Genomic DNA, 27,286 nt, shown 5'->3' on the forward strand with positions numbered 1-27,286 from the left:
ATCTTACAATTTATTTAAAAAAAATAATAATAATAAAAAAAAAAAAAAAAAAAACTTTTCAAACATTTGATATCCTGTTTAATGTATAAAATAGAAAAAAAATTGATTTTCATGATTGGCATGATGATAAGAATAATTTAAATGATTTAAAAAAAGAGATTCAATCGATCACCATGTGGATATTTTTGTTTGATTGATTGCAATAACAATGCAACTTTATTTCATTGAGTACTGGTGGTTGATTGAATAGCTAAGTGTATATTTTAATTTTTTTACAAATAATTGTCTCTATTAAAAAGTACTTACCATTAAAAGAGCGGGGCGAAGTGGTTCGTAGTTGTAAAAATCACAGATGAATTGAGCACAACCCTGCCACGTGCTCAAGTTTGCATAATGAAGCAATGTACGTCTTATTGATGTTGATACGAATTTCTGCGTCGAAAAACAAACAGTTGATACATATATTTATCAATCATCAATTGATTTTGATAATGTAAAGTGTGTGATTGTCACCAATGACTTTTCTTTCTTTCTAATATTCCGTAAATGCAAGAGGTCAATTTCACTTTCATCCACCGATTATATATATATATGATGTACGAATGTATCTTGTATGTAGATTATGAATACAAGCTGTGCATAGTTTAAATGTGAGATTTATTTGATTATTAAGAAAACAAAGTAATATATCTCCAATCAAGATGCAATCGTACCGTGTCATTAACGATGTCAAGCAGTAATACGAATTCATAACTCGTTATTATAAAAATTTTGTATACCAAAGCGTTTTTATTTTAACTTTGACTACTGATTTCGTTGTATATAAGACTGCGAATATTACAGTTGTAATTGTATTGTAGATTTGCGTTATCGAATACGCAGTAAGCATAAGTGTTTAGCAGAGGTGGATTTTTGCGTTCATAAATTTATAGAGACTGATTGTCAACTACCCATAAAAAACGTGTAAAAACAATCGAACATTAAAAGATAGAGATGAAAAAATCACAGCAGAACCAGAGTCACTAAAATATAAAAAAATCTGAAGTAAAGGATGTGTAAGCTTTCCCATCACTTTTGTATTATATAGAAGAGAGATTTTGTTTAAAAAGTGACTGTTTCTCTTTTTTTATCTCTTTCAGTTTTTTTTTTTCTTTTACCGCCTCGAAAAGAAATTAAAAATGATTGTATCAAATCGTTTAGAAATGGAAGATTATTATAATGTAAAAATTCATGAAAAATAAATGCGAAAACTTTTATAAAAAAAATATTGTTTGTATGTATGTAATCCCATTACCCTTTTAATGTCAGCACGTTCTTAGTTTAATGAGTTAAATTTTTTAAACTTTTTTTTATCAGAAAGTAGAAAACAAGTATGAACCTTAAAATGTAAAGAATTTTAATTGATCGTGGTTATAATAAATTTACAAGTTATAAAAGTAGTATTCCTAAAATGAAAAAAATTAACAACATGAGTATGACTATATAATGATGATCATAACATTGGTATTTTTTGTTATTATCGTAAATCTCAATGTATTATTAGCTTTCAATTTTTTAAATAATATACCAGATTCTTGAAAGTAAAAAATTTAAAAATTTAATTTCTGTAAATAGGTAAAGCATAATTTTTTGAAATTTAAATGTTGCTATAAAATTTAGTGCAATATCGAGTAAAAGTATCTTGGCTCCAGTTGGTGATCTTTTTAAGTAGGTGAAACTAATTAATAAGCTCACCAGAGCAGTCAACAATTTATCTTGTAATCCAAATAATCATCAAACAGTACACAGTTTGTAGTACGTTTATTTGAAATCAAAAGAGATGCATACTCCGGTTTCAGACTGGTGCCGCCACCTCGTATTTAAGCGAGAAATATAGATAGTCTCTGCAGGTACATAGCGACACGTTTATACCGTCTGCCAACAAGTGAAAATACGTTATCTCAAAGAATTCCAAAAGTGCAGTTTTATATGAACAGGGAGGAAAAATTTATGAAACATTTTAATTTTCAACCACTTTTTTGCTTTTTTATTATACGCATTCAGAAATTATAAGCATACATTTCAGATAAAAAATTTCAAATGAGAAATTTCTAAATTAAAAAAAAATTCGTTAATGTTCGGATTTTTTATGCTATGTAACCAATGAGCCATTAGGTTCGTTCAAGCCCCTTTTGGTTCGGTTCGGTTCTCTTAACGAAATATATCTGTATATACAGAACCGAGTACAGAACCAGTTCTGTTCTGTTTGGTTCCCTATGTATTATAGGTATATTTTGTATAGAGAACCGAACCGAACCAAAAGGGGCTTGGACAAATCTAAAGATGACATTTTTAATAACCAAAGCTAAATAAAATTTCATCTTTCATTAAGTACTAGAAGAAAACTAAAAGATTTTAATTTTTACTTTTGCAACGACGTTACATTTTTTTCCTACTAAACCATTGAGATAGTTAATTAACCGTTTTTCCGGGTTTTCGTAATCAATACGTCCAAACATACTACCGAAAAACATTAAAACTCTAGCCACGAGAACTTCATTCGCGATTTACGCGTAACCTTTGCCAGGACAGTGCAAAATATTTTTGCCAAATTCCCCAACTTTATCGATTTATTCGTTTATCATTTCTCTGCCTCGATATAGGTACGAAAGAGAAAGTAAACTAGCCAACTAAGCTAAAAAAGTTCGAGATCCGATTTAGCCTAACGGGATCAGCAAACTAAACCGAAAAATGCATTGAAAATCGCACGAGAGTACTTGAAATTTCGATTCGAACGTATACGCTTTCAACAATAAAACCAGCTCACCTGGACACCGCACTCATTGGCGCATGTTAACAGTAAAGGCTTGCGGTGCTTGTATAGCTCTCGGTACTGCCTGCGGAAGTTCTCGGCGTACCACAGCAGCGTTTTCTCAACAGGACTGACTGCGGAGTAGCTGCTCGGCAATTGTTTCAGGTACTCGTCGTCGACAAGCCGGACGGGCTTCTCCGGCTGACTCAGCCTCACCAGTCCAAGCTTACGACGCGTAAGCTCGAGCTTCTCAGGATTGATCTCGTCTGTACCAGCACCAACCTCTTCGGCTTCATCCTCCGTAACGCGATCGGCGAATTCTTCGAACTTTAGCAGCTCGGCTTCTTCGTCGGAGATTAGTGACTGAACTGCCTCATCCGACCCGAACACGCTTTCGAACTTCTCGTCCTCCATAACGATACTTGGGGAACGCGAAACCTCACCTGGACTTTACGTTACGATACGCGATTGAAAGCCGACCAAAAAGCCGGATAGGCGAAAATTCTATCCCCATGGAAGCGCGCGCGCGACCGGTTGAATTTGATCGATAAAAGCCCGTTGACAAACACTTGCCGCCATCTTGTTTGTGTACGAAAAATGAATACCGTGGAACTACGTTATCAACGGATGTTCTACGTTTTACCGATTGTCAGTAATTTACAAAAATTTGACAACTGTAGAGGTTATTAATTAATTTTCATGATTAATTGTAAATAAATGTAGAAAAAACGTATTAATTGAAAAAATCACTTTAATTACATATCGTTTAACTTGTATAAAACATGTTTGTTAGAACAAAATACGTACAAGCGGTTATTATTTGTTTTTCTTGCGTATCGAGTTTTTATGAATATATAAGTGTGTGTATTCCGTATATATACCGCTCATTCGTATGTATAATCTAACATTCATTCGTAAATCCGAATATAACAAACATTTTTCTCGCTTTTTAACGCACGTAATAATCGAACGAAGCAGACACGTTCGCACGACTCTGATACATTCAACTCAACCATTCTCGTTTATTTGTTCAGACTCACGAGTCTCGTTGAGCTCTCCGACAACTTTTCCAATTTTATGAGACCAAAAAAATATAGGAAAAAAAAAAAAAAAAAGATTTCTATTTTTATGTACCGTTTGCAATAATATAATAGAGATAAATTTTTTTTTTCGTTACATCTACAGAAGAGCGACGACGCATTAATTTTTTCTCTACGCAAGTACATGTATACGTGTGTGTATTGAAAAATGGTCGTAATAGATGAATTTAAGTATAGCAGAAAAGACGTTTTAATTGAATTACGGAAAGAAGTTGTGACCAAGTCGGAAGAGTAATCGGAGAAAATCACAAAAATTGACTCAACTATTATTTGCGCGATAGTTGCCTTAGCACGGAATCCCAGGGGAAGGGCGTCCGTGAAAAAAAAATCGACGTTTTCTCTTAGTGAGTTTTTAAGTTGCTTACGTCCAGCTCAGTTTGTAGCCTAGTACGCTTTGATTAGTCGGAATTCGTATTGAATGAAAACTTATAGCCGATTTCGATTTGAATTCAATTCAGTATTCGGTTTGTCGCACCTCTGTTGTAAAAAAATTTCGTTTTATGGCATATGTACACGTTTAGTTAGAATCCATCCTCCACTTTTGGACGGCCTCGCGTCTAGCGTCTGGCACCAGTTGAGATCTCATGCCGCCAAGAACGTTGTTGGTCGCCTCGGTCGCTATAATGAATGGCGCCACGACCGTTGGTGGTATCTGACGTACAACAGCACCCACGGCACCAGTGACACCCTTTTGTTCGTGCTCCTCACTCGCCACTCTTACTAGTTGGGTAGCCGTCTCATTGATTCCCTGTTAAACACCAAATGACAAACGTGTAAGGCTCGGTCGTGACAGCTAGTAAAAGCTAATGGAGCAAAACAGTTAAAACAACTCACCTCTTTGACAAGCATATAGGCATTAGTCACACCCTCTCGAATGTCAAGAGGCTGGTTATAGCGTTTCTTGCGACCTTTACGGCCTTTCGTGGGACGTCTTACGCTCGGACCTGGACTGACCATGTCATATGCTGTTTCGGCTGTACTTTGTATGGCAAGGACAAGCCGCGAGGTCAGCTCCAATGCTGCCATTGCCGTCGATGTAGTGAAACTATTGGCACCACGCTGAAGTCCTCGAACTATTCTGCCGTCCTTCTGGTACTGCTCGATTGGAAGCCAAAACAGATCCCGTATTCCTTGGACTATGAAAAATTTTTACTTGATTTAAGAAATCCCCCAATTACCAATGCTTATCAAAACTGGGGAATCCAAAGTACGTACACAGTTGAACAAGGGAGTGCATAGGGCCAACTCCACCCAACAGACTGGGGAGCTGATTTTTCTTGATGTCTTGCAGCCACTCCGAAAATATAAAGGCAATCAATTTTTCGAAACCCAATAAACCGTGTCGATGCATCAATTTCTTCAGTCTTAACTCGGAACAATTCAACTGAGTCAGTCCCATTATCAAACCGGCCAATGGTCCGTGTGTGAGATCGATACGATTTCTTCCATGGTAATCTAATCGTACTAAAACTTCCGGCGCAAACGTCACACTTCTTTAAAAGATAAAAAAAAAGATATATTCAAAACATGAATTTAGCGAGCAAAGAAACTGATTTAAAAAATATTTGTCTAAAATAAAACTTCACCTGAAATACACGGGTTGACTGAGATCTTGTGTCTCCGTCATTATTTTCGCGCTTGGCTTCGATTCCTTGATAGTTAGCTCATCCTCCAACAAAATCATCAGGTTTTGATCTATGTTGGCATTGTTTTGCACGTCCACAGTGTCATTTGCATTAACATCGTCTTCTGCTACGCACATGACTGGATGATGCGTTGGCGTGCCCTGCTTTGAGCCAGACAGTGATGACATGCTACTCGTCAGCGACGTACTGTCGATGTCCTGCTTAGCACAACTACCAAGCTCGCTAAAGAACGAGATAAGAAATAGCAAACTGTCCTGGTCGATGTTCAGCCGCACAGGCAGTAGGCTGATTTTCAGGCTACACTCTTGAGACGCTATCTGAGGATCAGGACGCACGTGCAAGGCTCTCACGGAAAACATGTTTGCGTGAGTTTGCTTGGGTAAAGCATCGCTGCTGTACTGGTAGAGGAACTTGTTGATCTGCGACGTAGCCAATCTGTCACGCATCTCGATGTTACTGATCAGCAGAACTTGGCGCGAGGCTTCCTTCGTGTTGTCTGGATATACATCGTGTTGAAAGCGCACCTTATCCAACTGCAGCTCCATCAGCACATTAAGATTGCGCCCCGGTCCGCCTTGTGTCTTCCAATCTGAGCAAGGATCTTGGTAACGCGCGCGCGGTGAGCTGGGCACACTGCCAAAGTGAACTTTATTGGGAGATGCTTTACTAAAAGTCACTTCATCCAAAGCTGAGTGACTTCTATTTTCCTGATGATACGTGTAATTGTCGTAAATGGTAATGTGCTTCTTAAAGGGCATCAGCTGCTGTGGCTCACCAAAGTCTTTGCCGCCGTACATGTGCCAGACCAACGTCATTTCACACAGCGTGTATTTGAGCACCGGCGCTGGAAAATTCTTGGGCGCCTTGAGCATATCAACCTTCCCGATTGGCATTGGAAAATGATTGTCCACGATACGTAGAGACTCGTTACACAGCCATCTGACTTCCGGCAAGCCTGTGCGCGGAAGTATACCAACTCCAGCTTCCTCGCCCAAAATGCAAAAATCGTCGTCAGGATCATCGTATTCGATTATATGATCGGCGACAGCATTTTCACTTTCGGCCGCACTTGTATTTTCGTTGGCATTTTTGGACGCTGTTGGTTTCGACTCGTCCGGGAAGAAGAACACTTTCATCTGCTTTTCTTTCTCTCGCGCTCTCGATGCTATAGCTGCTATCTCGGCTAAAATGAAATGAAATTAAAATTTGATTGTACGCACGTACTTTGAAAACAATAAGAAAATTTTATTCTCATGCGTGTAAACAATTACTTTTATCAGTGTCTTCCATAGCATCTTCGACCAAACTGTTAACGCGTTCAGCTTGGCTTTTACTGAGATAATTCACCGGGTCATCGCCAAGTAAGCTCTCTCCGTCCTCAGAACCCGGGACAGCTATACTCTCGGTACTGCCACAATTTGCTGGGGCAAGATCACCATCACTGGCAAAGTAAGTGAGCAGCTGCGTAAGTGCTTTACAAGAATCCGAGCAGGTGCGCAAGTGAAGTACGTTGTTGCTCGCACGCAGATCTACTCTCGGTGCACCGCCGCACATCTTCTCGTTTAAGCGCAGCGACAGCTCGAACAGACCAAAATCCATTACGCATACGTAGTCGTTTCGTAAATCTACGTACGTGCTCAATTTATCCGAAATAAACAGGGCTACGTTCTCGGAGATGAAGCGTAAAGTCGATGTGTTGGTCTGCGCGGCAATGTTACTCGAAATTCCGAAGCTTTCGAGCGTTATCATCGAACGCAAGGGTAAATTTATTGGGCTGTAAAATGAATTGTTATTACCATCGTCTTTTAAATTTCGATATTCTAAGCGTAAAATTAAAAATTCAATGTGTTGAACATTTACCAATAATCTATAGCGCTATCCCAAAAATGAACATGTAGTTCAGTCAAAACTCCAGGTGGAATGTACCCCAGAACTGGATGATCTTTGACATCCAGACAATCAATCATTTGTGAGTACCAGGAGTTTTGGGTAGCACACACTTTATGCTTTAAGGTTGCATTGTTTAAACCAACGGCCACTCTAAAAGTCTTTAAGTTTGAAAGATTAATGAAAATGTAAAGAAATTTCAAGCGTATCTTTTGGAAAAGAAAAAAGAAAAAAGAAAAATTACTTTAATTCGTTGAGTTTCTTGGGCAGATTGTATTCGAACGGCAACAAATAACATGTCTTTATCCATAGCTTCCATCCTAATATTAGCACCAGATTCACTTCTGTATATCGTACGCTGACAATGCTTTGGTATAATGCTGTTGATAGATCGTAAAGGAGGAGTCTGCGAATGCATGGTAGTTATGCCGCAATGATGCAGCAATACCTCTTTAGACATGACGCACACGTATCCTAAATTCTCATCGCCTTTGTAACTGGTAACAGAGAATATGGTCATTTCATCGAGTCTCAAAACGATTTCACCGTGTTGTCCAGGTATGACTCTGTGCGAAGAATCTCTGACTGGAGTGTACATAGATAGTAGACCCTGATTTATGTTCAACAGTACACAAATTTTGCTTTGACCGTTTTTAAAAACACGATTTAGTTTGTCACGGTTGTTAGCTTTGTCTGTGGTCGAGTGAAATATTCCTTCTTCATCCGAGTCAGAGTCAGAACCATATCCTATTCCACTTTTGCACATGCTAAACCTGAAATTTATCATCAAAATGATTTCTATGTATAAAAAAGTTTATGGTAATAAAAAAAAACTCAATTTACTTGGGTATCACGGATTCCTGCAACAAGGTTGATGCCAAATCTAGACCGATGTTCGTGTCTGTGTGAGTCGTGTGTTTAGACTTTGGTGCAGATGGTTTCCAAAGCAGCAAATCTGTGTTGAATCTATTGTATATTAATTCGTACAGATGTTTCGACGGAATCTGAACAGAAGCACATGGTAATCCGATTTCCAAACGAATTCTTGAACTCCTGGTTCCCTCCTCAATAAACTCATTCATTTCTGCCTTGTTCCCAGGAGTGATCACTTCCTCACCTTCCCTGAAATGAAAGGCAAAAGTAAATTGGTAAGACCTAATGAATACTTTTTTTTTTTTTTTTTTTTAACCGTAAAAAATAAATATTCAATGGAAATAACAAACCTTACTTCCGCACCATCTTTTTTTTCATATGTGCGTTTAGAGTGTGGTGTATCAGACTCGTGGATGATTTTTTTCGAACTGAACGGCGATGGCTGGTACTTTAGCTGATGTTCCATCGAGTCTTCCATGCTTTCAGGTTCACCTTCCGAACTGTCCTCGAGTGGTGCACCATACTGTTGAGGGAACAACGTAACGACGAGTCGTGGCCAGCACATATCCTCCGGCTCGTTGTGCATTGAATCATCGACGCGGCACTGGTCCGACGATACCTTACCGATCTCCAGTGGTATGTCTGAATCTGCCTCTGTGTAAGTGAGCAACATATGCCTGCACTGGACTTCGTGTCGTGATAGATAAAACGCGTTGCTTTCGAATGACGTGTGAAGCTTGGCATCTGTGAGATTAAGAGTTACATAGTCTGGACGAACTTCGCGTTTCCACCAGGGGGTACGATTTATATCGTGGAGAGGCCGAAGATCGGGTATAGGAAATCTATTAGAGTAAAAAAATTTCAATAGACAGTTTTAATAAAAGTTTAAGAGAATAAAGAAAAAATCATTGTTCGAGATCAAAGTATGACTTACCGAAGTTTTATTGCACATTTTGGAGTTGAAACTTTAATATCTACATGTGAATCTGGCAGTGACGGACCTTCGACCGCTTGCTTAAATAAAGTATGCTGGTTCTAAAAATCAAACAAATAATCACATTCAAACGTATACTTAAATAAAAATTTGTAATATTTTTACATTGTATTGTGTAAAACTTGCCATGTTTTCTTTAGCTGCAACTGTAGCTGGACTAGATACACAAATAGGACTCGGGTTCAAAAGGGCAGATATTCTATCAACTATTGTTATATCAAACTCGCCTTGACATGGCGCCAGCTCAATACTAAAATCAAATGAAAATGATATTTAGATATGACGTTCTATGAGTATGATCTGTATCAAAAAATCTAAAAGCTGCTTACTCAAACAACGTGCGAGGTTGTATGTATCTTGTCATCTGACCACGTCTCACAGCCTTCTGAGTATATTTAAATGACATCTTCAAGTCCATTTTGTTTGAGAAACCTGCGTTATTCTCCACGTTATCTTTAATAAATGTAAGCAGCTCTACAAACGTTGATCCTTGACTACTTATTTTATCAAACAAACATTCGAGAATCCCTAAGCTAGCTAATGTTAAGTTGCCAGATAAATAACAGCCATGCATAGTTTTTTCCTCGCTACCGTTGATTACTAAAGGAGCTCCCAAAAATCTGGATAAAGAAATAAAAAATCGAGACTTTTAAAAGAGTTCTAAATAAATTAAATTAAAGAAATAAAGCCATACCTCAAATGACTAAGTTGACAAATATCTGAAAACAACTGCGAGATCTTTTCAAAGTCCTTGTTACCGTAAACGTTACTCGCAAGCGCGCCGAGCTTGTTGAAGAACTCTTCAGCCGTACTTTTCATCACATTTATGCTCGTCTTGGAAAGTCCACCATCGACACCCTCGATAAGTATCTCTTCGTGCAACAGCACCAAAGCGACCGATGCGATGCGTACATTGAATTGCGACGTCTCGACCGATGGATCTACGTCGATGCTGTTTCGATACTTGTGATGCTTGCCTCCACCGACTGAACTCTTGGAGCTTACACTGTTAGCTGTGAAGCTACCGTCCATACTCGCATTTACATTGCTGTTGATCGAGTTGGTCATTGAACCGCTACTTCCGATGTGATGCAATCGCACCATTGGCAAGAATTCATCCTCATTGTCCGAATCCGCTGGATTGCTCGACCAGCCTTGATTGTTACGCAAATCCTAAATTTACATTTTTATTTTTATTATTGCTATAAGCATAATCCTAATGTGGATCAAGTGTTTTTTACGTGTTGAAAAAAAAAAAATAAATAAATAAATAACAATAATAAAAGATAAATTTATGCTGCTGCTAAAAAAAAAAAAAAAAAAAATGTAAATTAAAAGAAATTCACCATCGTGCGCAGCCCTTGCATAGGATTGATCTGATTAAGAAGCTCACGTTCAACTCGGTTGAAATCGCTATGAGCCATAGGCTTTTCGGCACAAACGGTTCTTGGCATAACACTGGTCGTTTCATTATCATCTGGTGACGCGAGACCGTTCAACAACTCGTACAAAACGTGAGCTTGCCGTGGACTCAGAAACATTATAAGAGAACCCAAAGTTACCGTTAACTCTACCTGAAAGTTATCAAGTAATTTAAATTAAGGGATTTGTTTTCGAATTATTTGTGTAACCGGTAGTAGCACACTCACTTTAGATCCCGCGATACTGGAATCTTGTTTTAACCGCAAGCGAATTTCCTGAGATCCAGATAATTTTGCACACATAATGGGATTGAATTTATCATCGGTTTCAATATACGTACTTCTTCTGGGTGGTATTTGCATATTTTGCGTTGGAGATATTTGCGCGGACGAATAATGGCCATCTGAATCCTAAAGCGAAAAATTCAAAACGTCATTAAAAACAAAATAAATGTGATTCTGATGAAGACATTAAGTAATTCAAACATGAATGGTGATTAATACGTTTGAGTCGGGAGATGATTCTCTGCTATCCGATATTCGACGAGAAGTAGTTCTGCATTGTGACGGAAACTCATCGAGATGAAAAGTTACACCTTCGAGGTAAAAACGTTTGGTAGAAAAAGCTGACACAAGAAATCCTTTGTTCGGTTGGTCGGGATCCGTGGTTTCGGGTGACGGATCGGAGCTCGCCTCGTCAGAATAATCCAGAGTCTCAATCCGAATTTCTATGGCTACTCCCGTCTGTGAATCCAGTGGCACATGCTCCAAGCGTATCACGACGTTCTTAAATCGCACTTTTATTTTGGAAAATACTAAAAAGATGGTCAAGTTTGTAAATTTTCATCAATTATTATTATACTCACTGTTTAACATTGCAATTCATAAAATTTACCCGAGTCTATAGTGTTAGCACACAATTCAATTCCTTCTATGGGTTGATTGTTACTTGCATTGTCTTCCTGTTTCAAGCATTCTGCAGCTAATTGCATGCTGGAAGTCATGGAATTCATCATAGACTCTAGTACAGAGCTATCTGGCTTAAGTCTCGGTTTAGGCTTTAAAACTAGCTTCAATCCGGTGATTTCAATATAGGTACTCTCGGTAAGCAATCGTGTCCAGGGTATATTGGCCACGATTTTATCGGCACTACCGGATATGAGGTCCACTGGCAGATTATATTTTTCTGACATTTCATTGAAAGCCTGTAATTTATAATAACATGTAAGATTTTTTTTTTTCAATTTTACAAAATAACAAGATGGTTGAATGTTTAAATGAGTTTGCTTGATCCAAACCAAGCGGAAAATTTCAAATTTGCGCATCTGGATGAATCGATCTTTAAAACATAAGACTGATCAAAGTAATGATGATTATTACACTATAATTTTCTTATCTGACGATTGCATTAGAGTCTTTGTTTATTTATTGCTAATTTATGATTGGATGACAGCAATGACAGTTAAGGGAAAAAACAATTTCGAGCAGATGAAACTTACTCTCTGGTAAATGTACTTGTGAAAACTCTATTATAGTGTTGAAAAAAAAAAAAAAAAAAAAGAAAGAAGGAAAGAAAATATATCCATAAAAAGTGGTTTTAACAATGATTGGACAAACAATTGCAACTAAAGCAGTGTATCATCAATTGAAAAAAGAAAAAGGAAGTTAAAAAAGTTGACATGAGCTATATAAAGTATGAAATAACTTTGTATAGATTTGCATGTGAGATTAGCTTGAGCGAATCATAAGTGCCATATCATGAGTGCATAGACGCCACAGAAGAAGACATGGACATGCAAAAACAAAACGAAAGAAAGAAAGAAAGAAAGATAGGAAGCGAAAGAGAGAGAGAGAGAGAGAAAGAGCAAAAGAACGGGGTCTTGGTAAAGACAAAGAAACGACAGCAGGTAGGTACAATTGAAAAGAAAAGAAAGGTGCCCTCACGGCTCACCTGTACGTCGAGACGGACGTTACCCACGTCGATGTTGCCATGGTAGAGATTAATGGACAGCTTGTTAATGTCGAGATCATCCTCAAGGAACTGTCCGCAGTAGCGTTTGATCAGGTAGGTGCAAATGAGCTTCTTACCTTGCTCGTGCCATTGCAACGGCAGTATGTTTAATTTAAACATCTCACCCGCTAAGATGCATTGGTTGTGCTTGAGTATAGACCAGCACGCGTTGTTTCCGTAGATGGGTAAATCGACCCGAGAACTGATCCCAAACAACACAGCGCGTCGTCGTCATCCAGGCTTCCAGCCTGAGTCTCTGTCGTGTAAGTACTCTCCTCTGCACTCTCTATTATTGTGTCAAAACAACGGCCCAGCAGCGCGCAGCTGCATCAGCTACGTACGACTACGTCGTAATATATATACCTATACTTTAAGTTGAAGTAACACAAGAGAACTGAGAAGAAGAGAGAATGCGCACACGGGTGGACGTTTAACACTTTAACAACCTGCAACATAATAAATTGAATCAAGAACGAGTGCGATAGAGATGGACGAAGCCAGCATGCACATAGGTAGGTATATACTTAAGTATGGAAGTACAACAAAACTTGAAATGATGCTCCATTAACAGCAGCTGAGCTGAGACGAGAAACAATTCATTTAAGCTGAGCAAAGTTCTGAGAAACTGATGGTAATGTAATAATAAAAAACAGAAGAGTGAGTGATTACTTGTGAGGCTCAACACAAAACATATTGTACACAATGTAGGTACTGACGCGTTGTAGCTATTGTCAATACTGTCATGAGCTGTAAGTCATGAACATTTGAACCAAAGTGCCAGAAGAAATCAACACAATTTTGTGTTTTGGTTTGGTTGCTGTTATTTGGACGGGCCCAATAATTTGTTTGACTACTGTAGCAGCACGTGTGTCGATCTGCAACTACTAACATGAAAACAGATCAACAGCTGAGTCATATACACTCCAGCAGCTCCTTTATTTATCTTCTTGATTCTCCTTTCTATTTTACGTTCTCTCTTTCTGTCTTGTATGTCTACTCTACTGTAACTTAACTGTACTCCTTACTCTCTCTCGTGTTTTGTTTTTTTTCCCTTTCCATCTTCAGTTTTATCTTTCTCTCTCCTCCAGTGTTTTTATATAAGTTTTTATACAAATTACGACATTTCTGGTTTTTGACCTGTTCTTTATGTTATGGATGGCCTTGGGTCCTTTGTCCTTGGGCTGAGACAAATATATATATCATATCTTCATAGACAAAAGTAATCATAGACATTTGAAAAATTAAGAGTTTTTAAATCACGAAGAATCACTACTTAATTTCACAGCTCTATGATCTAGGCACCCGAAATCACTACTTAATTGTTTTGAAGACAATCTGTTCTGTGGAATTGATTGAAATCAGCTGATACATATCCCGCGTGTAGTTAAGATATATATTTGTATAGGTATGATTGTGACAAAACCAATACTTACAAGGCTCTAAAACAATCTTGTGGTTGGTCGAAACCAGCTAGTGGAAACTTTTTGATTCGGCTGTCTCCCAGTGAGTTGTTGCGTGTTTTGGTCAACATTATTTCCTACAATCGAACACACACTCTCGATTAATTTATTCGCAAGCAAAGATTGCTCAAAATTGATAAACAAACGAGCGGTGAGTTTTTTATTTAAGTACTTTTCGGTAAACAAGTTATCACGAAATTTCAATTTTTTAATGATCCCATATCACAATCATAATTTTGGGACGCAATATTTAATTTGCATTTTGGTAAAATTGTTTTACATAATTTTAATGATACATATATTACAAATCGACAGCTTGGTCAAAGAAAGCGCTTTAACGCAAAATTGCTTTCAAGGAAGCGCTAAAGCTCAGAATTATTCAGGAATTTATTCCTTAAGTTTTGTAGTGATAGCTTTGTCTATTGTATTTGTAGCAAAAAAATGACCAAAACACACATACGCTGAAATTAAATTCACCGTAAAGTGATACACGCAAATCTTATTAACAAACTGCTCTTTCGGATGAGGTTTGTTTTCGTTTTTACGCGACAACAGTGCTGCCACTCCAAAATTTCAGGGTTTCCTTGGAGGTAACAGCAACATTTTGAGTTATCTTGTTTTTTGACGGCAATTCTAAGTTAGCGCTTTCTTGAAGGCAATATTTTGAGTTTGCGCTTTTTTAAACCAAGGTACACAAGGCTTCGAAGTATGTGTCAGTCACTTAACTTGATGAGCTCTAAATTTTTGTGCGCAATATTTTCTCATTGAGGTGCCTATCTACACTAAAAATGCTAACAATTCTTAACAAAAAAAAAAAAATTTGTCTCTACTCGTAAGACGGAAAATAAGACGTACGAAAAATGTTGAGCAAGTTTTATTGCGATTTGCGCAACGACAAAAGACGAGTTCTTTTTTTTTTCACTGCAAGTACTGCAATAAGTAGGCGGAAAAAAGAAAACAAGTCAACACTCAATACCTCAACTGTGTGGATATGATCAGCGCCAGTGTAAGGAAAAGTCCACGCAGGGTGCCAGGGTGACAACTGCACAGAGTGTCTAATGACGTTTCATTCATTGGTTAATTTGTATCGACGCAACAAAAGTTTGCACATATAATTGTATCCGTTGAGATTATTATTGGTAACTTGCGATAGAATACGCGACAGTGGTTGAAAAATTTTTTTTTTTTTTTTTTTTTTAGAAGAATAAGAAGAATTATTAAACGTACAACGGAGAGATCTTCTTAACCTCGTAAGGTGACGCGATATATTTTGGATCAGATCGTTTGACAGTTCATACGGTTCGGAGTATCATCCGACAATGGCATTCACAAATATTTTATTGTTGAGTCAAGTGGCAGGATACATAGTTGCTCTTATTCTTTCGCTGTGCATTATTGTGCCCATGAGTCTACACGAAGATGAATTCAGGTAAAAGATGCTGCCAGCCTCCTATTGTTAACAATGTTATTGTTACCTTCTTTAGTTAACAATGATTTTAATTGAGTTGTTGGCAAACCAAGAATCAGATATTTATTAAATGTTGTTACTTTTAGGGGACACTGTCTGCTATTTTCTACTGGCAATTGGAGAGAGAACGATGGGCAGTTTGTGCCCGACTGGTCCTACAAAATATATTGCAACTACACCATTATGGTTGGGTTGATAATTCTTTTTGTTACAGCTATACAAATCTACAGGATGTCTATGCTCATGTACAAAGGAGAGGACAGTTCATTCCTATCCGCTTTCATAGATGTTGTTACATCAATTTTTATCACGATTCTTACTTTAATTGCTGCGGTAATTATCACTTTAGGCTTTATGACATGGTGCCAATGCATGACCAAAAGATTTCCATCTTGTGAACTGGCAGCAGGTAACGACATCGACAAAGCTGATGATATAAATACAACTGGGTTCCACATAGAGTTAGGTGTTGCGCAGTTTGGATCTTGGAGTAGCTTATCTATTTGGGTGGGTCTTTCTGTATTTGCAACATTAAAATTGCTAAGTTATCATCAGATTGAAAACATGAAGGTTTCCATGTACAGAGAAAGGCAGAGATTGATCGAGGCTGCTAGCAGTGGTCAGCCAGATATTTAAAAAAAAAATAAATCAAGTCTATCTGTTTGTTTTGTACAAAGTATTATTACTATTTGAAAGCGTGATCCTAATGTTATTTGTTGCTTAGAGAATTATTTTATCCCATTAACTTTAATCATAGCTTTAATCGTGGTACCGCATGAAACTGTTAATATACCTCATACATATCACAATGACGCAAATCAAATCAATGCTTCATCATGTAAAAATATGTTACATTTAGATTATTGAATGAAAAGGAAAGGAGTATAAAAAGAGAAAATAGTGATGAATTACAGCAAATTATAAAAAGAATGTTTTATTTTAAAAGTTATACAAAATAATATCTATTTGTAAATAACACAGAGGAATTTGTCGAAATTACCTGATGTATGTTACACGTGTAATATAATCGTTAAAAAAAATTTATATATTTTACATAGAGTTAAGTATAGTGTACAAAAACTTCGTCAAGCTTAATAAAATCGCTTAAGCGATAATATTTAGCACAAAATTAATTGATCTTCAGCAGAATAACTTTACAGACGCCTTGGTTGTTGCGTCGACTGCCTTTGGGACAGGACTTCCTGGGCGCATCAATAATCACGTGGGGCCCGATGCTCGTATCAAGACACTGGAGCTGGAACGTTGTCTCGTTAACGCCCAGCGCACCACCTTTGCAAGGTCCTTCTTTCATACCTAATGGGTAGCATCCATCTTCAAAGGGTACAATGCCATCCATAACACAGGGGTTTTCAACACAACTGGGTAGCGACTCATTTAGCGGCATGTATACGTAGTGACTATCGGGACAGGGTCCACGACGAAAGGCTTCGTGACAGCTGTCGTTAAGCGGAAAATAAATGTAAAGGGGCTTGCAGTCACATCGTCCATCATAGAGCAGCATGTGCTCCGCGCACTTGGGTGATTCAGTTGGTTTGGGCTCGGTTGTCTGTAAATTAAAGATATTGTATTATGAGTTTGCTGTGATTGTTTGGTACGAGTCTAAAAACATTTTCAATTGTTTTTGAGAGAATCGTAAGTTTATCATTTTTTGTATGTAAGAGTGTTTTTTTGGAATGTTTGTAAGCAATGTGTATAAATACCGTGAATAATATAGTGTATGATATGGGTGTGAAGTGTGGATAGAGTGAATTATTTGGAAATTTTTTTAACTTGTGTATAATTAATAAAGATATCCATTGATTATTCGAATCTTTTTGTAACTTCTATAATTAACAAAGATATTAAATAAAACAGAAAATTCTTATTATGTTAATTGTAAGAAATTTTATTTCCCTTTCTGCTATTCAACTATAAAAGACTTTTAAATAATACTTTATGCCGGTTAAGTATTACGTTTTCAACAATTTTTATGACGAAAATTAATCAAATGTCTCTATTTTAATAAACAAACTGTTTTCTAATGTAGATATTTTCGAAGTTAGAAAAATAATGCATTCATTACATTATTAAATACTTGGGGTAGCACACGTTTTAATGGCAACTGTACTTTTTTTTTTATTTATATCGTATACGTATTTAATGTGTCGTTAAATTTTTTTCAAAATCAACGAAATTATTTGAAATCATTTTATTTTCAATTTATTAAAATTAGAAGTTAGGAAATCTTTTTTAGTCAGAAAATTTTATTGAAAAATATAATTAAACAACACAGCCCCATAAAATTTTTTTTGTTTCTGTAGACTATAGACTGCTCATCTTCTATGTAAGTATTTTAGGTCTGTAGATTTGAATGTTTAGTTAAAACTAACGAGTCAAGTCTAATCGTTTTTATGTTTTATTTTAATTTTATTTTTTTTATTACTAAAGCCGCGGAAAAATCAAGCTAAATTTCATTATACTATAGACGTTACCTAAGCAGATCTCAATGTTAACTCTCTTTAGGCTGCCGAAATAAAAAATGTTCAAAGGGCTACGTAATCGTCAAAAAAACTTTGCAATCGGTTGCAATCGATGGTCACGTATTTTCTATTTGTCTATAAGTAGATATACAAATCGTTTGATATTTCATTGTAAATAAAAAAAACCCCTAGAATTAAAAAACTATTTTTTATTAAATCTACTCGACAGTTTGACTAATACTGTCAAATTTAAACTATTTAATTCTAGTTTAATTAATTAGTAAGCCAATTAGTTGTTAAGAGATTTTTTAAATTTTGTTTCAATATACTTATCAGGTTGCGGTTGTACGAGGAAACATTTGTCGTGTCCACTATATGTATGCGAGTTATATAAATGTTGATGTAAGAAACGTCACAGTCAAATCACATTTTGAAATTTGCTGATGAAATGCTAAGCGTATGTTTATGACTTCTACGAGGACATTCAACTTTTGTAAAACGGTTGGTCTAAAACTAGCATTTTAAATTCAAACTTATCTATATAAAAAAAAAAAAATAAAAAAAAAGACACCATCGCTAACTTAACTGGGTTTCGAAACATTTCACTTAATCTTTCGGTTAACTACTGATGCGAGAAGGTCGTATACAAAAACAATGTGGATTTGTTAAAATATTTGATATCCAAGAATCAATGACATTGTGCATTGCTCACAATTTGTTGTCCGACTTAAATAGAGCGGTTGGCGTGATACTTATTGAAAAAAGGCAGACTTACATAAAATCTATTAAAAAATTTTTTTCATTATTTTAAATTTTATTTTCTCGTACTTAGCATCATTTTCTGTTTTTCCTCTTTGGAGTTTTAATGCTTGGTCCAAAAATTACTTATTATCTTCTTAATATCTACGAGGGTCCATTTGTAGGGGGCGTATGAATATTTTGCCTTATGTTGCTGCTTATCGTCCTAAATCTTGTACTTATCATTAGAAGAAAAGCGGAAACGTATGTATGAAGAAAGCGCGCCCTCAAAATGGTTCAAAGATTTTTTCAAAATGCAGAGAAAGCAGTCTTTTACCACAAATTATTTTGTATGGGCCTTAGAAATTTCATCATTAAACAAATCTTAGTGCAAAAAATATTTAAAAAAGTGTTTCCGAGTACTCTGAATGGTTATTGATGAAAATTTCAATACTTTCTTCGCATTTTTACTGGAATTATTCATTGTTTTTATTTTCGCACGACCCTCCAGCATATCAGCGGTTAACTGAGAGACGAACTGTAATAAACAAAACAACGGAATCAGCTAAATGGTCTTTGCGTGTTTTGGTCAACACTGTACAATCGAACATGCGCTCAGCTGTTGTGGTTACGAAAACTGACAAAAATTTCGTTTCCGAATATCCTCCTCGGAATAGTATAGTTTATCACGCGTTGAGTGAGTATTGTACGAATAAGAATCTATCCGCACCTACGACTTATATTAACATTATTATGAAAGTATGCACGTGCAAATCACAAAAAAATTGCTTTGATCATAGATGCTGTCATGATACAGGAAACTACTTAAACTCGTCATCGTTGGAAGTGTAATTTTGATATCTCTGCATATGTTTTTTATCGATTCCTTTAATTATCATTGATATTATTTTGCGAAAATGATTGAAAAAATTAAAAAGAAAAAAAAAAAGTAATTCATGTTTTTCTCTACAAGTAGGATAATTTTACTACGGTATTTTATTATCAACTTCAAAAATTAACGAGTTTCTTAAAAACAGCATGTTTCAAGTACTAGAAAAACGCCTAGTCCATAGAGCACAGTGCAAATAACCACACTACAAATTTAAAAAGTGTTATTTTAACATAATTGTTTTTAGGGTGTATTATTACAACAAATTTCTATATACAAATCATAAAATGCAAAAATATTAACATTACATGAAAATTTCTTTATGATCTTTCAAATAAATTAATCAAAAAGTTACAATACAAAGGAATACTAATTGCAAGTACATATACTTAAAAATAGTAATAAAAAGTACTTGCCGGCTCGCTAGCACCGACGCGCAAATCCAAGTTGGCCTCTCGGGGAAAAAGAATATCCTGTCCGGCACAACAGGTTCGCATGATCAGTGCCACAAAAATCGTTCTCATCAATATCACGAATGTCATTGTCAACCGTCCTTTTTTAATTTCTTAATTTTTAGAAAGAAAGAAAATCTCACACGAGATCGAGAACGACAGTCGTCGAATTTAATACATAGAGACGCAAAATCGCGAGGAATAATACAGGGAAAAGATAACGTGTGTTGCTCGGCTCTGTGTACTGGTACGAGTGGATATGGAATAATCGTTATTTATAAACATAGTGCCGGAGTCGGGCTCTTGGTATAAGTATATGCCATTCACGGTGGTACTTGCGCGTATGCTAACGACGACGCACTTTGATTAAAACGTAGTCCCAGCAATAACAGACTTCTTATATCTACAAGATATCTACAAGATTTCTTTGAGATGGACATTAGAATTGAAACTGCGTTCGCTGGAAGATATCATGTCAAAGCTTATTGGAGAGACCGACGCGTAAGTATTAATAATTTTTGTGTCATGGGTGCGCCTCTATATATTTCCATGCAGTTACGATTTTTTTTTTTTTTTGTTTTTTTTAATTGGTGTTTCAGTGGATGTATTATTCGTGAAACAGGAAATTTTCAGTGTACAAGAGCCGTGCACGCAGTCTTTACTTCGAACTGATTCATTTCAGACAAAACTATAAAAGCGCGAGTTGGAAAAATATGCAAATGCGAGGACTAGAAATCTGATGCTAAAAGTATAATGTATGGTAAAATAGATTGGTTTTTTGATCGTAATCTTTGGATAACAAGAGTTATGCTATATATTTGCTTAACATAATGATTTTAGGCTCGTGATGAAGAAACTCTTGAGTTTTTGGATCGTAATTGTAAGTTGAACATTAACGAGCTTTTTTAAAAAGTGTCGCAAAATAGAAAATACTTAGAGACAAAAATTACCATTTTTTAAATATTTATAATCTTGTCATTAATTACTCCATGAAAATACCCGTGAAATTTTCTTCAGCAAGGACACTTGACTTTGCTTTCTCTTTTCCTCTTTTTTGTTTATCAATTCGGTTATGGGTTTCAGAATAGTTTTTTCTTTTTCCTCAAGATTTTTTTCGTTTTTTGGATTACTCGCAGGATTCTCACACTGTTTTTCTTCCTTTTCAAATTTTTCATCTTCTTTATTCTTTGGTACAGACATGATTTCAGGACTCTTTTTTTTCTCCACTTCAACCCCATCATCTCTTTCATTTAGCGGCTCTAATGTGGGTTCCTGAATCTTTTTTTCATTTACTTCATGCTTCAACTCGGGCAAAGGATTCAAATTGTGTTTTTCTTCCCACTCAAGTTTCCCATTTTCTATATGCTTTGGTTTGGGTACAGGTTCGAAAATGTGTTTCTCCCCCATTTCGAGGGGATAACTTTTCACATCCTGTAAAATTTAGAAAAATCCGGTTAACTTTTTATTCCATATTTACATATTAAAATTCTATACCTTGATGTCCTCATTAAATGTTTCAAGTATTTTATCTTCTTCATTTTTCAGTTGCAACGTAGGTTTATTTTCAAGGTTTTTTTCTTGTTCAATATTTGGCTCAGATGAGAATTCTTCACTCTGTTTCACTTCTCCTTCGAGTTTTTCATCTTCTGTACTCTAAATATTGAAAGAAAAAAAAAAGTAAAAAATTTGTTATTTTACCACAACGTAAATTTTTAAATACTACTAAGTATATACCTTAGTATCTTCACTGATTCGTGGATTTGGTAAAAATGAATTTTCATCATACTCTGGACACGATTTGTATATTTGGAATATTTCCAATAACTTTTGAGGTGGTAACTCTTTAAAAGTAGTCGTGATGTCAATATTTTTTTCAATGAATTTGGCTCCGCATCCTCGAGCAAATGATCTATAATTTATCAAAAGGATATTTAATAAATGAATGTATGAAAATCTAACAAACGTTGAAATATTTAAATTAATTTAAAAAGTAAATAAAATATACTCTATCTCTTGAATCACTTTGATTTTTGATGATCTCAAACAGTGTTTAAGGAAAAACCAAAAAGCTCTTAGATTTTCTCTTTCAAAGGATTGGAAGGCATTCTTTTTAGGTTCCACTTTAACAACTCTCATAGGCATACTCAACATATCTTTATTTGCTACTCTAGAGACTGGCCATGGTATAAAAGACGTTCTGGGCACCTCACCTAATATTTGACTGTCAAAAAAAAGCTTAAGAAATACATTAAACTGTGTATAAAAACGTTTTAGTTTAACAGAATCGTTGAGTACATTCAATCTCTGAAAAATAAAAAACTGGTTGATATTTTTGAAAAACAAACAATAAATTTTTCATACAAGTATACATACATCCCAAGTTTCAGAGCCCACAGCAAAGTAAAAAACTGGCCTGCCATGACAAAATAAACTCGTTTCATGAACTAAGTTATAAATAAGCATCACAATTGATGTTCTGTCGGATGCAAACAATATTATTTGGGCATTAGTTTTGCTTTTCCAATCATTATGTGGAACATCAGTTAAGTAATGGCCTGTCAGGTTTTCATTCATAAAATTATCCCTAATGGCCATTGCCCATATATCAGTAAAATTCAACTCCTTCAAACTCAATCTGGATTTGTGATCTTTTAATAAACTTTGCAAGGGACTGTTTGGCGTGAGAAATGAACGATTCTTTTCAAACATATTGATCTTGGGTACGCCAATTTTCAACAACTCTTCCGTCAAAATCCCTAAGCCTGAATTGTTTTCAATCACATGAGACGTGTTTTGCAATAAATCTTGTTCAATCATGGAACAAAACTGTTTCGCGGTGTCACGATTTATCAAGTGTAGTGATAAACTTTTTCTTTTTCCTAAAAATTTCGTAGGTATAAAATTCAAATAATTGTTTTCCTTCAAATGATTAACTAGTTCTGGATGTACTGTAGCCGGTCTGGACGGCCGTTTTTTAAGCTTTTTAATTGTTTTCTTAACAGGTAATTCAACGTTTTCAGCAGTTGACAACTTTTGGAAAGAACTTGTGTGAAAATGACGAGTCCGCCATATACTTCTGCACAACATTTTGACAGTTTAAAGTAGTATTTTGAGTTGAATTTAATTAATAACTAATTATTTTTTGTTTTTAATATTCCTTCAAAAAGAGAGTAAAACTGTAAAGAAACGTCAAACATTACGTAAGAACACATAACAGCAACAAAATGCACACACTTGAATCATAGTTAGACTCAAGTTTTCTTGTTCACTAAAACTTAATTGTTGAACTTTTAAATCACTGGTAATCTGTTGGGTAAGTATTGCGTTCCTGAATTTTTTTTCGAAATTCCACGTGTGAGGTCAGAGGATAAGTTTTTTTGTACTTAACCTTGACTTGAACGCCGGTTCGATATGACAATGTTCGATATATGGCAGACTAAGAATTTCTGATACGATTAAGTAATTGTTTTTATATTTTAAAGTTTTTATGTAAGTATAAATGGTAATTGCAAAACTTTTTTTATGACACTTTTATGTTTACTTCACAGGGTTTTTTAAAAGACATAGGGTGTATTCCGCAAATGCTGCCAGCAGTTAAGTTACGTAGGTCGTGGTAACGCCGCATGGTCGGGTAGCGCTAGCGTCAACCTGTACTAACTGTCGGTGGGTTCCGCATGTCAACAAACTCCGAAATATCAGATGGCATGGGAGCGAAAACAGTAAAAAATATCAAAGTTTGTTGACATGCGGAACCCACCGACAGTTAGTACAGGTTGACGCTAGCGCTACCCGACCATGCGGCGTTACCACGACCTACGTAACTTAACTGCTGGCAGCATTTGCGGAATACACCCATAGTCCGCAGGCTAAGTATACGTCCTTAACCGCCTTTTTCACTAACGTTTAGAATAATGATTGAGACAATCAATGATTGTATCATGAGTTTTTGTATAAAGTTCAATTTATACAAATAAGTTGGTAAATATAGGCACACATGATTAATATTTAAACATTTTAAGCTGTATAAATATATAACATAGATTCCAAATATGCATTATTACCGCTGGAATATGCTAACAAAACCAAATATCCGTCTTTCTCACCCAGCAAAATAATAGGTATCTGTATAATCCTGTATCAATTTATTGCACACATGCGAAATGTTCAATGACAGTAAACAATGACATAATTTCAAACTTTACTTTTAACTCTTCATTTCACACGTAATTTTACAATGCAATTGATAAATTATTATTCATACAAAAGTATTAATATTCTTATAGGAGGTCGATTTTCAGGCAAAAGATTATTTGTAAACTTGCCGTAAACAGCACAGCCAATGTCAACTTTTTATTTTCCATCTATACACAACTAGTTGCGGCTGGTTTTAGCGTTTCAGATTTCTAAACTAAAAAGTGGCCCTAAAATTCTGAAGGAAAGCTTTAGATATTTTAGGCCCTAGAGCCATGTTGTCAATTATAAACCAGCCGCAACTTATTTGACAGATACAAAATAAAAATTCAACATTTTTTGTGCTGTTTGCGGCAAGTTTACAATTTATCTATTACTCGAAAGTATACATATATAGGAGGTTAATATTCGTATAAAACATACACTGCAAACTTGCCGCAAGTAGCACAAACATCGTTAATTATTTATTTTGTATCTATTTCAAGAGTTGCGGCTGGTTTATAAGTGACTAAATGGCTCTAGGGCTAAGCTGCCTAAAGCTCTCCTTCAGAATTTCAGAAGCAATTTTTGGCCAAAAAAATCACGACCGCTAGATGGCGCTGATCCTAATGATTATAACTACTTATAGTAGAGCCATTTAATCATTTATAAACCAGCCGCAGCTATTACAATGGATACAAAATAAATAATTAACGATGATTGTGATGTTTGCGGCAAGTTTACAATTTATCTATTACCCGAAAGTGTAAATATAAGGGAGGTCGATATTGGTGTAAAAAATACACTGCAAACTTGCCGCAAGTAGCACAAACATCATTAATTATTTATTTTGTATCAATTTCAAGAATTGCGGCTGGTTTATAATTGATCAAATGGCTCTACTACAAGTAGTAATAATCATTTGGATCAGCGCCATCTAGCGGTAGTGATTTTTTTGGCCAAAAATTGCTTCTGAAATTCTGAAAGAGAGCTTTAGGCAGCTTAGCCCTAGAGCCATTTAATTATTTATAAACCAGCCGCAACTGATTTGATAAATACAAAATAAAAAGTGAACATTGTTCGCACTATTGGCGGCAAGTTTACAATTTATCTTTCACCCGAAAGTATAAATATATAGGAAGTCAATATTCGTGTAAAAAATGCATTGTTAACTTGCCGCAAACAGCACAAACAATGTTAACTTTTCATTTTGTATTTACAAAATCAGTTGCGGCTGGTTTATAATTGATTAAATGGCTCTAGTATAAGTATAGTAATAATCATTTGCATCAGCGCCATCTAGCGGTAGTGATTTTTTTGGCCAAAAATTGCTTCTGAAATTCTGATGGAGAGCTTTAGGCAGCTTAGCCCTGGAGCCGTTTAATCACTTATAAACCAGCCGCAACTTTTGAAATAGATACAAAATAAATAATTAACTATGTTTGAGCTACTTGCGGCAAGTTTGCAGTGTATGTTTTACACCAATATCGACCTCCCTTATATTTACACTTTCGGGTAATAGATAAATTGTAAACTTGCCGCAAACAGCACAGACATCGTTAATTATTTATTTTGTATCTATTTCTAAAGTTGCGGCTGGTTTATAAGTAATTAAACGGCTCCAGGGCTAAGCTGCCTAAAGCTCTCCATCAGAATTTCAGAAGCAATTTTTGGCCAAAAAAATCACTACCGCTAGATGGCGCTGATCCAAATGATTATTACTATACTTATACTAGAGCCATTTAATTATTTATAAACCAGCCGCAACTAATTTGATAAATACAAAATGAAAAGTTAACATTGTTCGCACTATTGGCGGCAAGTTTACAATTTATCTTTTACCCGAAAGTATAAATATATAGGAAGTCAATATTCGTATAAAAAATGCATTGTTAACTTGCCGCAAACAGCACAAACAATGTTAACTTTTCATTTTGTATTTACAAAATCAGTTGCGGCTGGTTTATAATTGATCAAATGGCTCTACTACAAGTAGTAATAATCATTTGGATCAGCGCCATCTAGCGGTAGTGATTTTTTTGGCCAAAAATTGCTTCTGAAATTCTGAAAGAGAGCTTTAGGCAGCTTAGCCCTAGAGCCATTTAATTACTTATAAACCAGCCGCAACTACTTTCATAAATATAAAATAAAAAGTTAACGTTGTTTGCACTGTTTGCGTCAAGTTTACAATTCATCTATTACCCAAAAGTATAAATATATATGAGGTTGATATTCGTATAAAACATACACTGCAAACTTGCCGCAAGTAGCACAATTATCTTTAACTATTTATTTTGTATCTACGAAATTAGTTGCGGCTGGTTTATAATTGATTAAATGGCTCTACTATAAGTAGTAATAATCGTTAGGATCAGCGCCATCTAGCGGTCGTGATTTTTTTGGCCAAAAATTGCTTCTGAAATTCTGAAGGAGAGCTTTAGGCAGCTTAGCCCTAGAGCCATTTAGTGACTTATAAACCAGCCGCAACTCTTGAAATAGATACAAAATAAATAATTAACGATGTTTGTGCTGCTTGCGGCAAGTTTGCAGTGTATGTTTTATACGAATATTGACCTCCTATATATTTATACTTTTGAGTAATAGATAAATTGTAAACTTGCCGCAAACAGCACAGAAAATGTTGAATTTTCATTTTGTATCTGTCAAATAAGTTGCGGCTGGTTTATAATTGACAACATGGCTCTAGGGCCTAAAATATCTAAAGCTTTCCTTCAGAATTTTAGGGCCACTTTTTAGTTTAGAAATCTGAAACGCTAAAACCAGCCGCAACTAGTTGTGTAGATAGAAAATAAAAAGTGGACATTGGCTGTGCTGTTTACGGCAAGTTTACAAATAATCTTTTGCCTGAAAATCGACCTCCTATAAGAATATTAATACTTTTGTAT

General features: G+C 35.7%; 5 protein-coding genes across 6 annotated transcripts in view; 1 reads left to right on the forward strand and 4 right to left on the reverse strand.

Moving 5' to 3' along the window:
• LOC106637499 (dynein regulatory complex subunit 7) overlaps positions 1–3,205 on the reverse strand; it is a 166,889-nt gene extending 163,684 nt beyond the window's left edge. Inside the window, exons 1-2 of the mRNA XM_089590826.1 lie at positions 2,807–3,205; positions 327–432 (exon numbers count right to left, since the gene is read on the reverse strand). Of these exons, the coding sequence (XP_089446952.1) occupies positions 327–432; positions 2,807–3,205 (505 nt within the window). The remainder of the gene's footprint in view (positions 1–326; positions 433–2,806) is intronic.
• Positions 3,206–4,327: 1,122 nt separating this feature from the next.
• Positions 4,328–14,239, reverse strand: Atg2 (Autophagy-related 2). The gene is made up of 20 exons (XM_014350475.2): positions 14,157–14,239; positions 13,248–14,063; positions 12,664–13,169; positions 11,608–11,917; positions 11,217–11,527; positions 10,941–11,123; positions 10,638–10,865; positions 9,986–10,464; positions 9,621–9,911; positions 9,418–9,541; positions 9,232–9,332; positions 8,648–9,139; positions 8,268–8,546; positions 7,669–8,197; positions 7,398–7,585; positions 6,809–7,311; positions 5,478–6,720; positions 5,107–5,384; positions 4,726–5,027; positions 4,328–4,639 (listed from the first exon to the last, which is right to left on the reverse strand). The coding sequence occupies exons 3-20, from the start codon at positions 12,841–12,843 to the stop codon at positions 4,409–4,411; spliced, it is 6,252 nt and encodes a 2,083-aa protein (XP_014205961.2). The 5' UTR covers positions 12,844–13,169; positions 13,248–14,063; positions 14,157–14,239; the 3' UTR covers positions 4,328–4,408.
• An 834-nt stretch (positions 14,240–15,073) lies between these two features.
• LOC106637529 (transmembrane protein 179) lies at positions 15,074–17,520 on the forward strand. Of its 2 annotated transcripts, XM_089591020.1 has the most exons (3): positions 15,074–15,300; positions 15,384–15,612; positions 15,738–17,520. In XM_089591020.1, exons 2-3 carry the CDS (start codon positions 15,503–15,505, stop codon positions 16,285–16,287), a joined length of 660 nt encoding a protein of 219 aa, XP_089447146.1. In that variant the 5' UTR covers positions 15,074–15,300; positions 15,384–15,502; the 3' UTR covers positions 16,288–17,520. The 2 variants fall into 2 exon arrangements, with proteins under 2 accessions (XP_089447146.1, XP_089447145.1); XM_089591019.1 differs by having other exon boundaries at positions 15,074–15,612.
• On the reverse strand, positions 16,570–20,545 carry LOC106637531 (uncharacterized). Its single transcript, XM_014350334.2, has 2 exons — positions 20,175–20,545; positions 16,570–17,218 (listed from the first exon to the last, which is right to left on the reverse strand). Exons 1-2 carry the CDS (start codon positions 20,298–20,300, stop codon positions 16,781–16,783), a joined length of 564 nt encoding a protein of 187 aa, XP_014205820.2. The 5' UTR covers positions 20,301–20,545; the 3' UTR covers positions 16,570–16,780.
• On the reverse strand, positions 17,160–23,814 carry mtTFB2 (mitochondrial transcription factor B2). Its single transcript, XM_089591018.1, has 7 exons — positions 23,752–23,814; positions 22,584–23,646; positions 22,216–22,514; positions 21,945–22,119; positions 21,705–21,863; positions 21,161–21,641; positions 17,160–17,218 (listed from the first exon to the last, which is right to left on the reverse strand). The coding sequence occupies exons 2-6, from the start codon at positions 23,295–23,297 to the stop codon at positions 21,189–21,191; spliced, it is 1,800 nt and encodes a 599-aa protein (XP_089447144.1). The 5' UTR covers positions 23,298–23,646; positions 23,752–23,814; the 3' UTR covers positions 17,160–17,218; positions 21,161–21,188.
• Positions 23,815–27,286: the final 3,472 nt, after the last annotated feature.

This window comes from Copidosoma floridanum, unplaced genomic scaffold, assembly GCF_036245765.1.
Source record: "Copidosoma floridanum isolate Cflo_tuat_1 unplaced genomic scaffold, Cflo_Japanese_pri ptg000013l, whole genome shotgun sequence".
NCBI lineage: Eukaryota > Metazoa > Arthropoda > Insecta > Hymenoptera > Encyrtidae > Copidosoma > Copidosoma floridanum.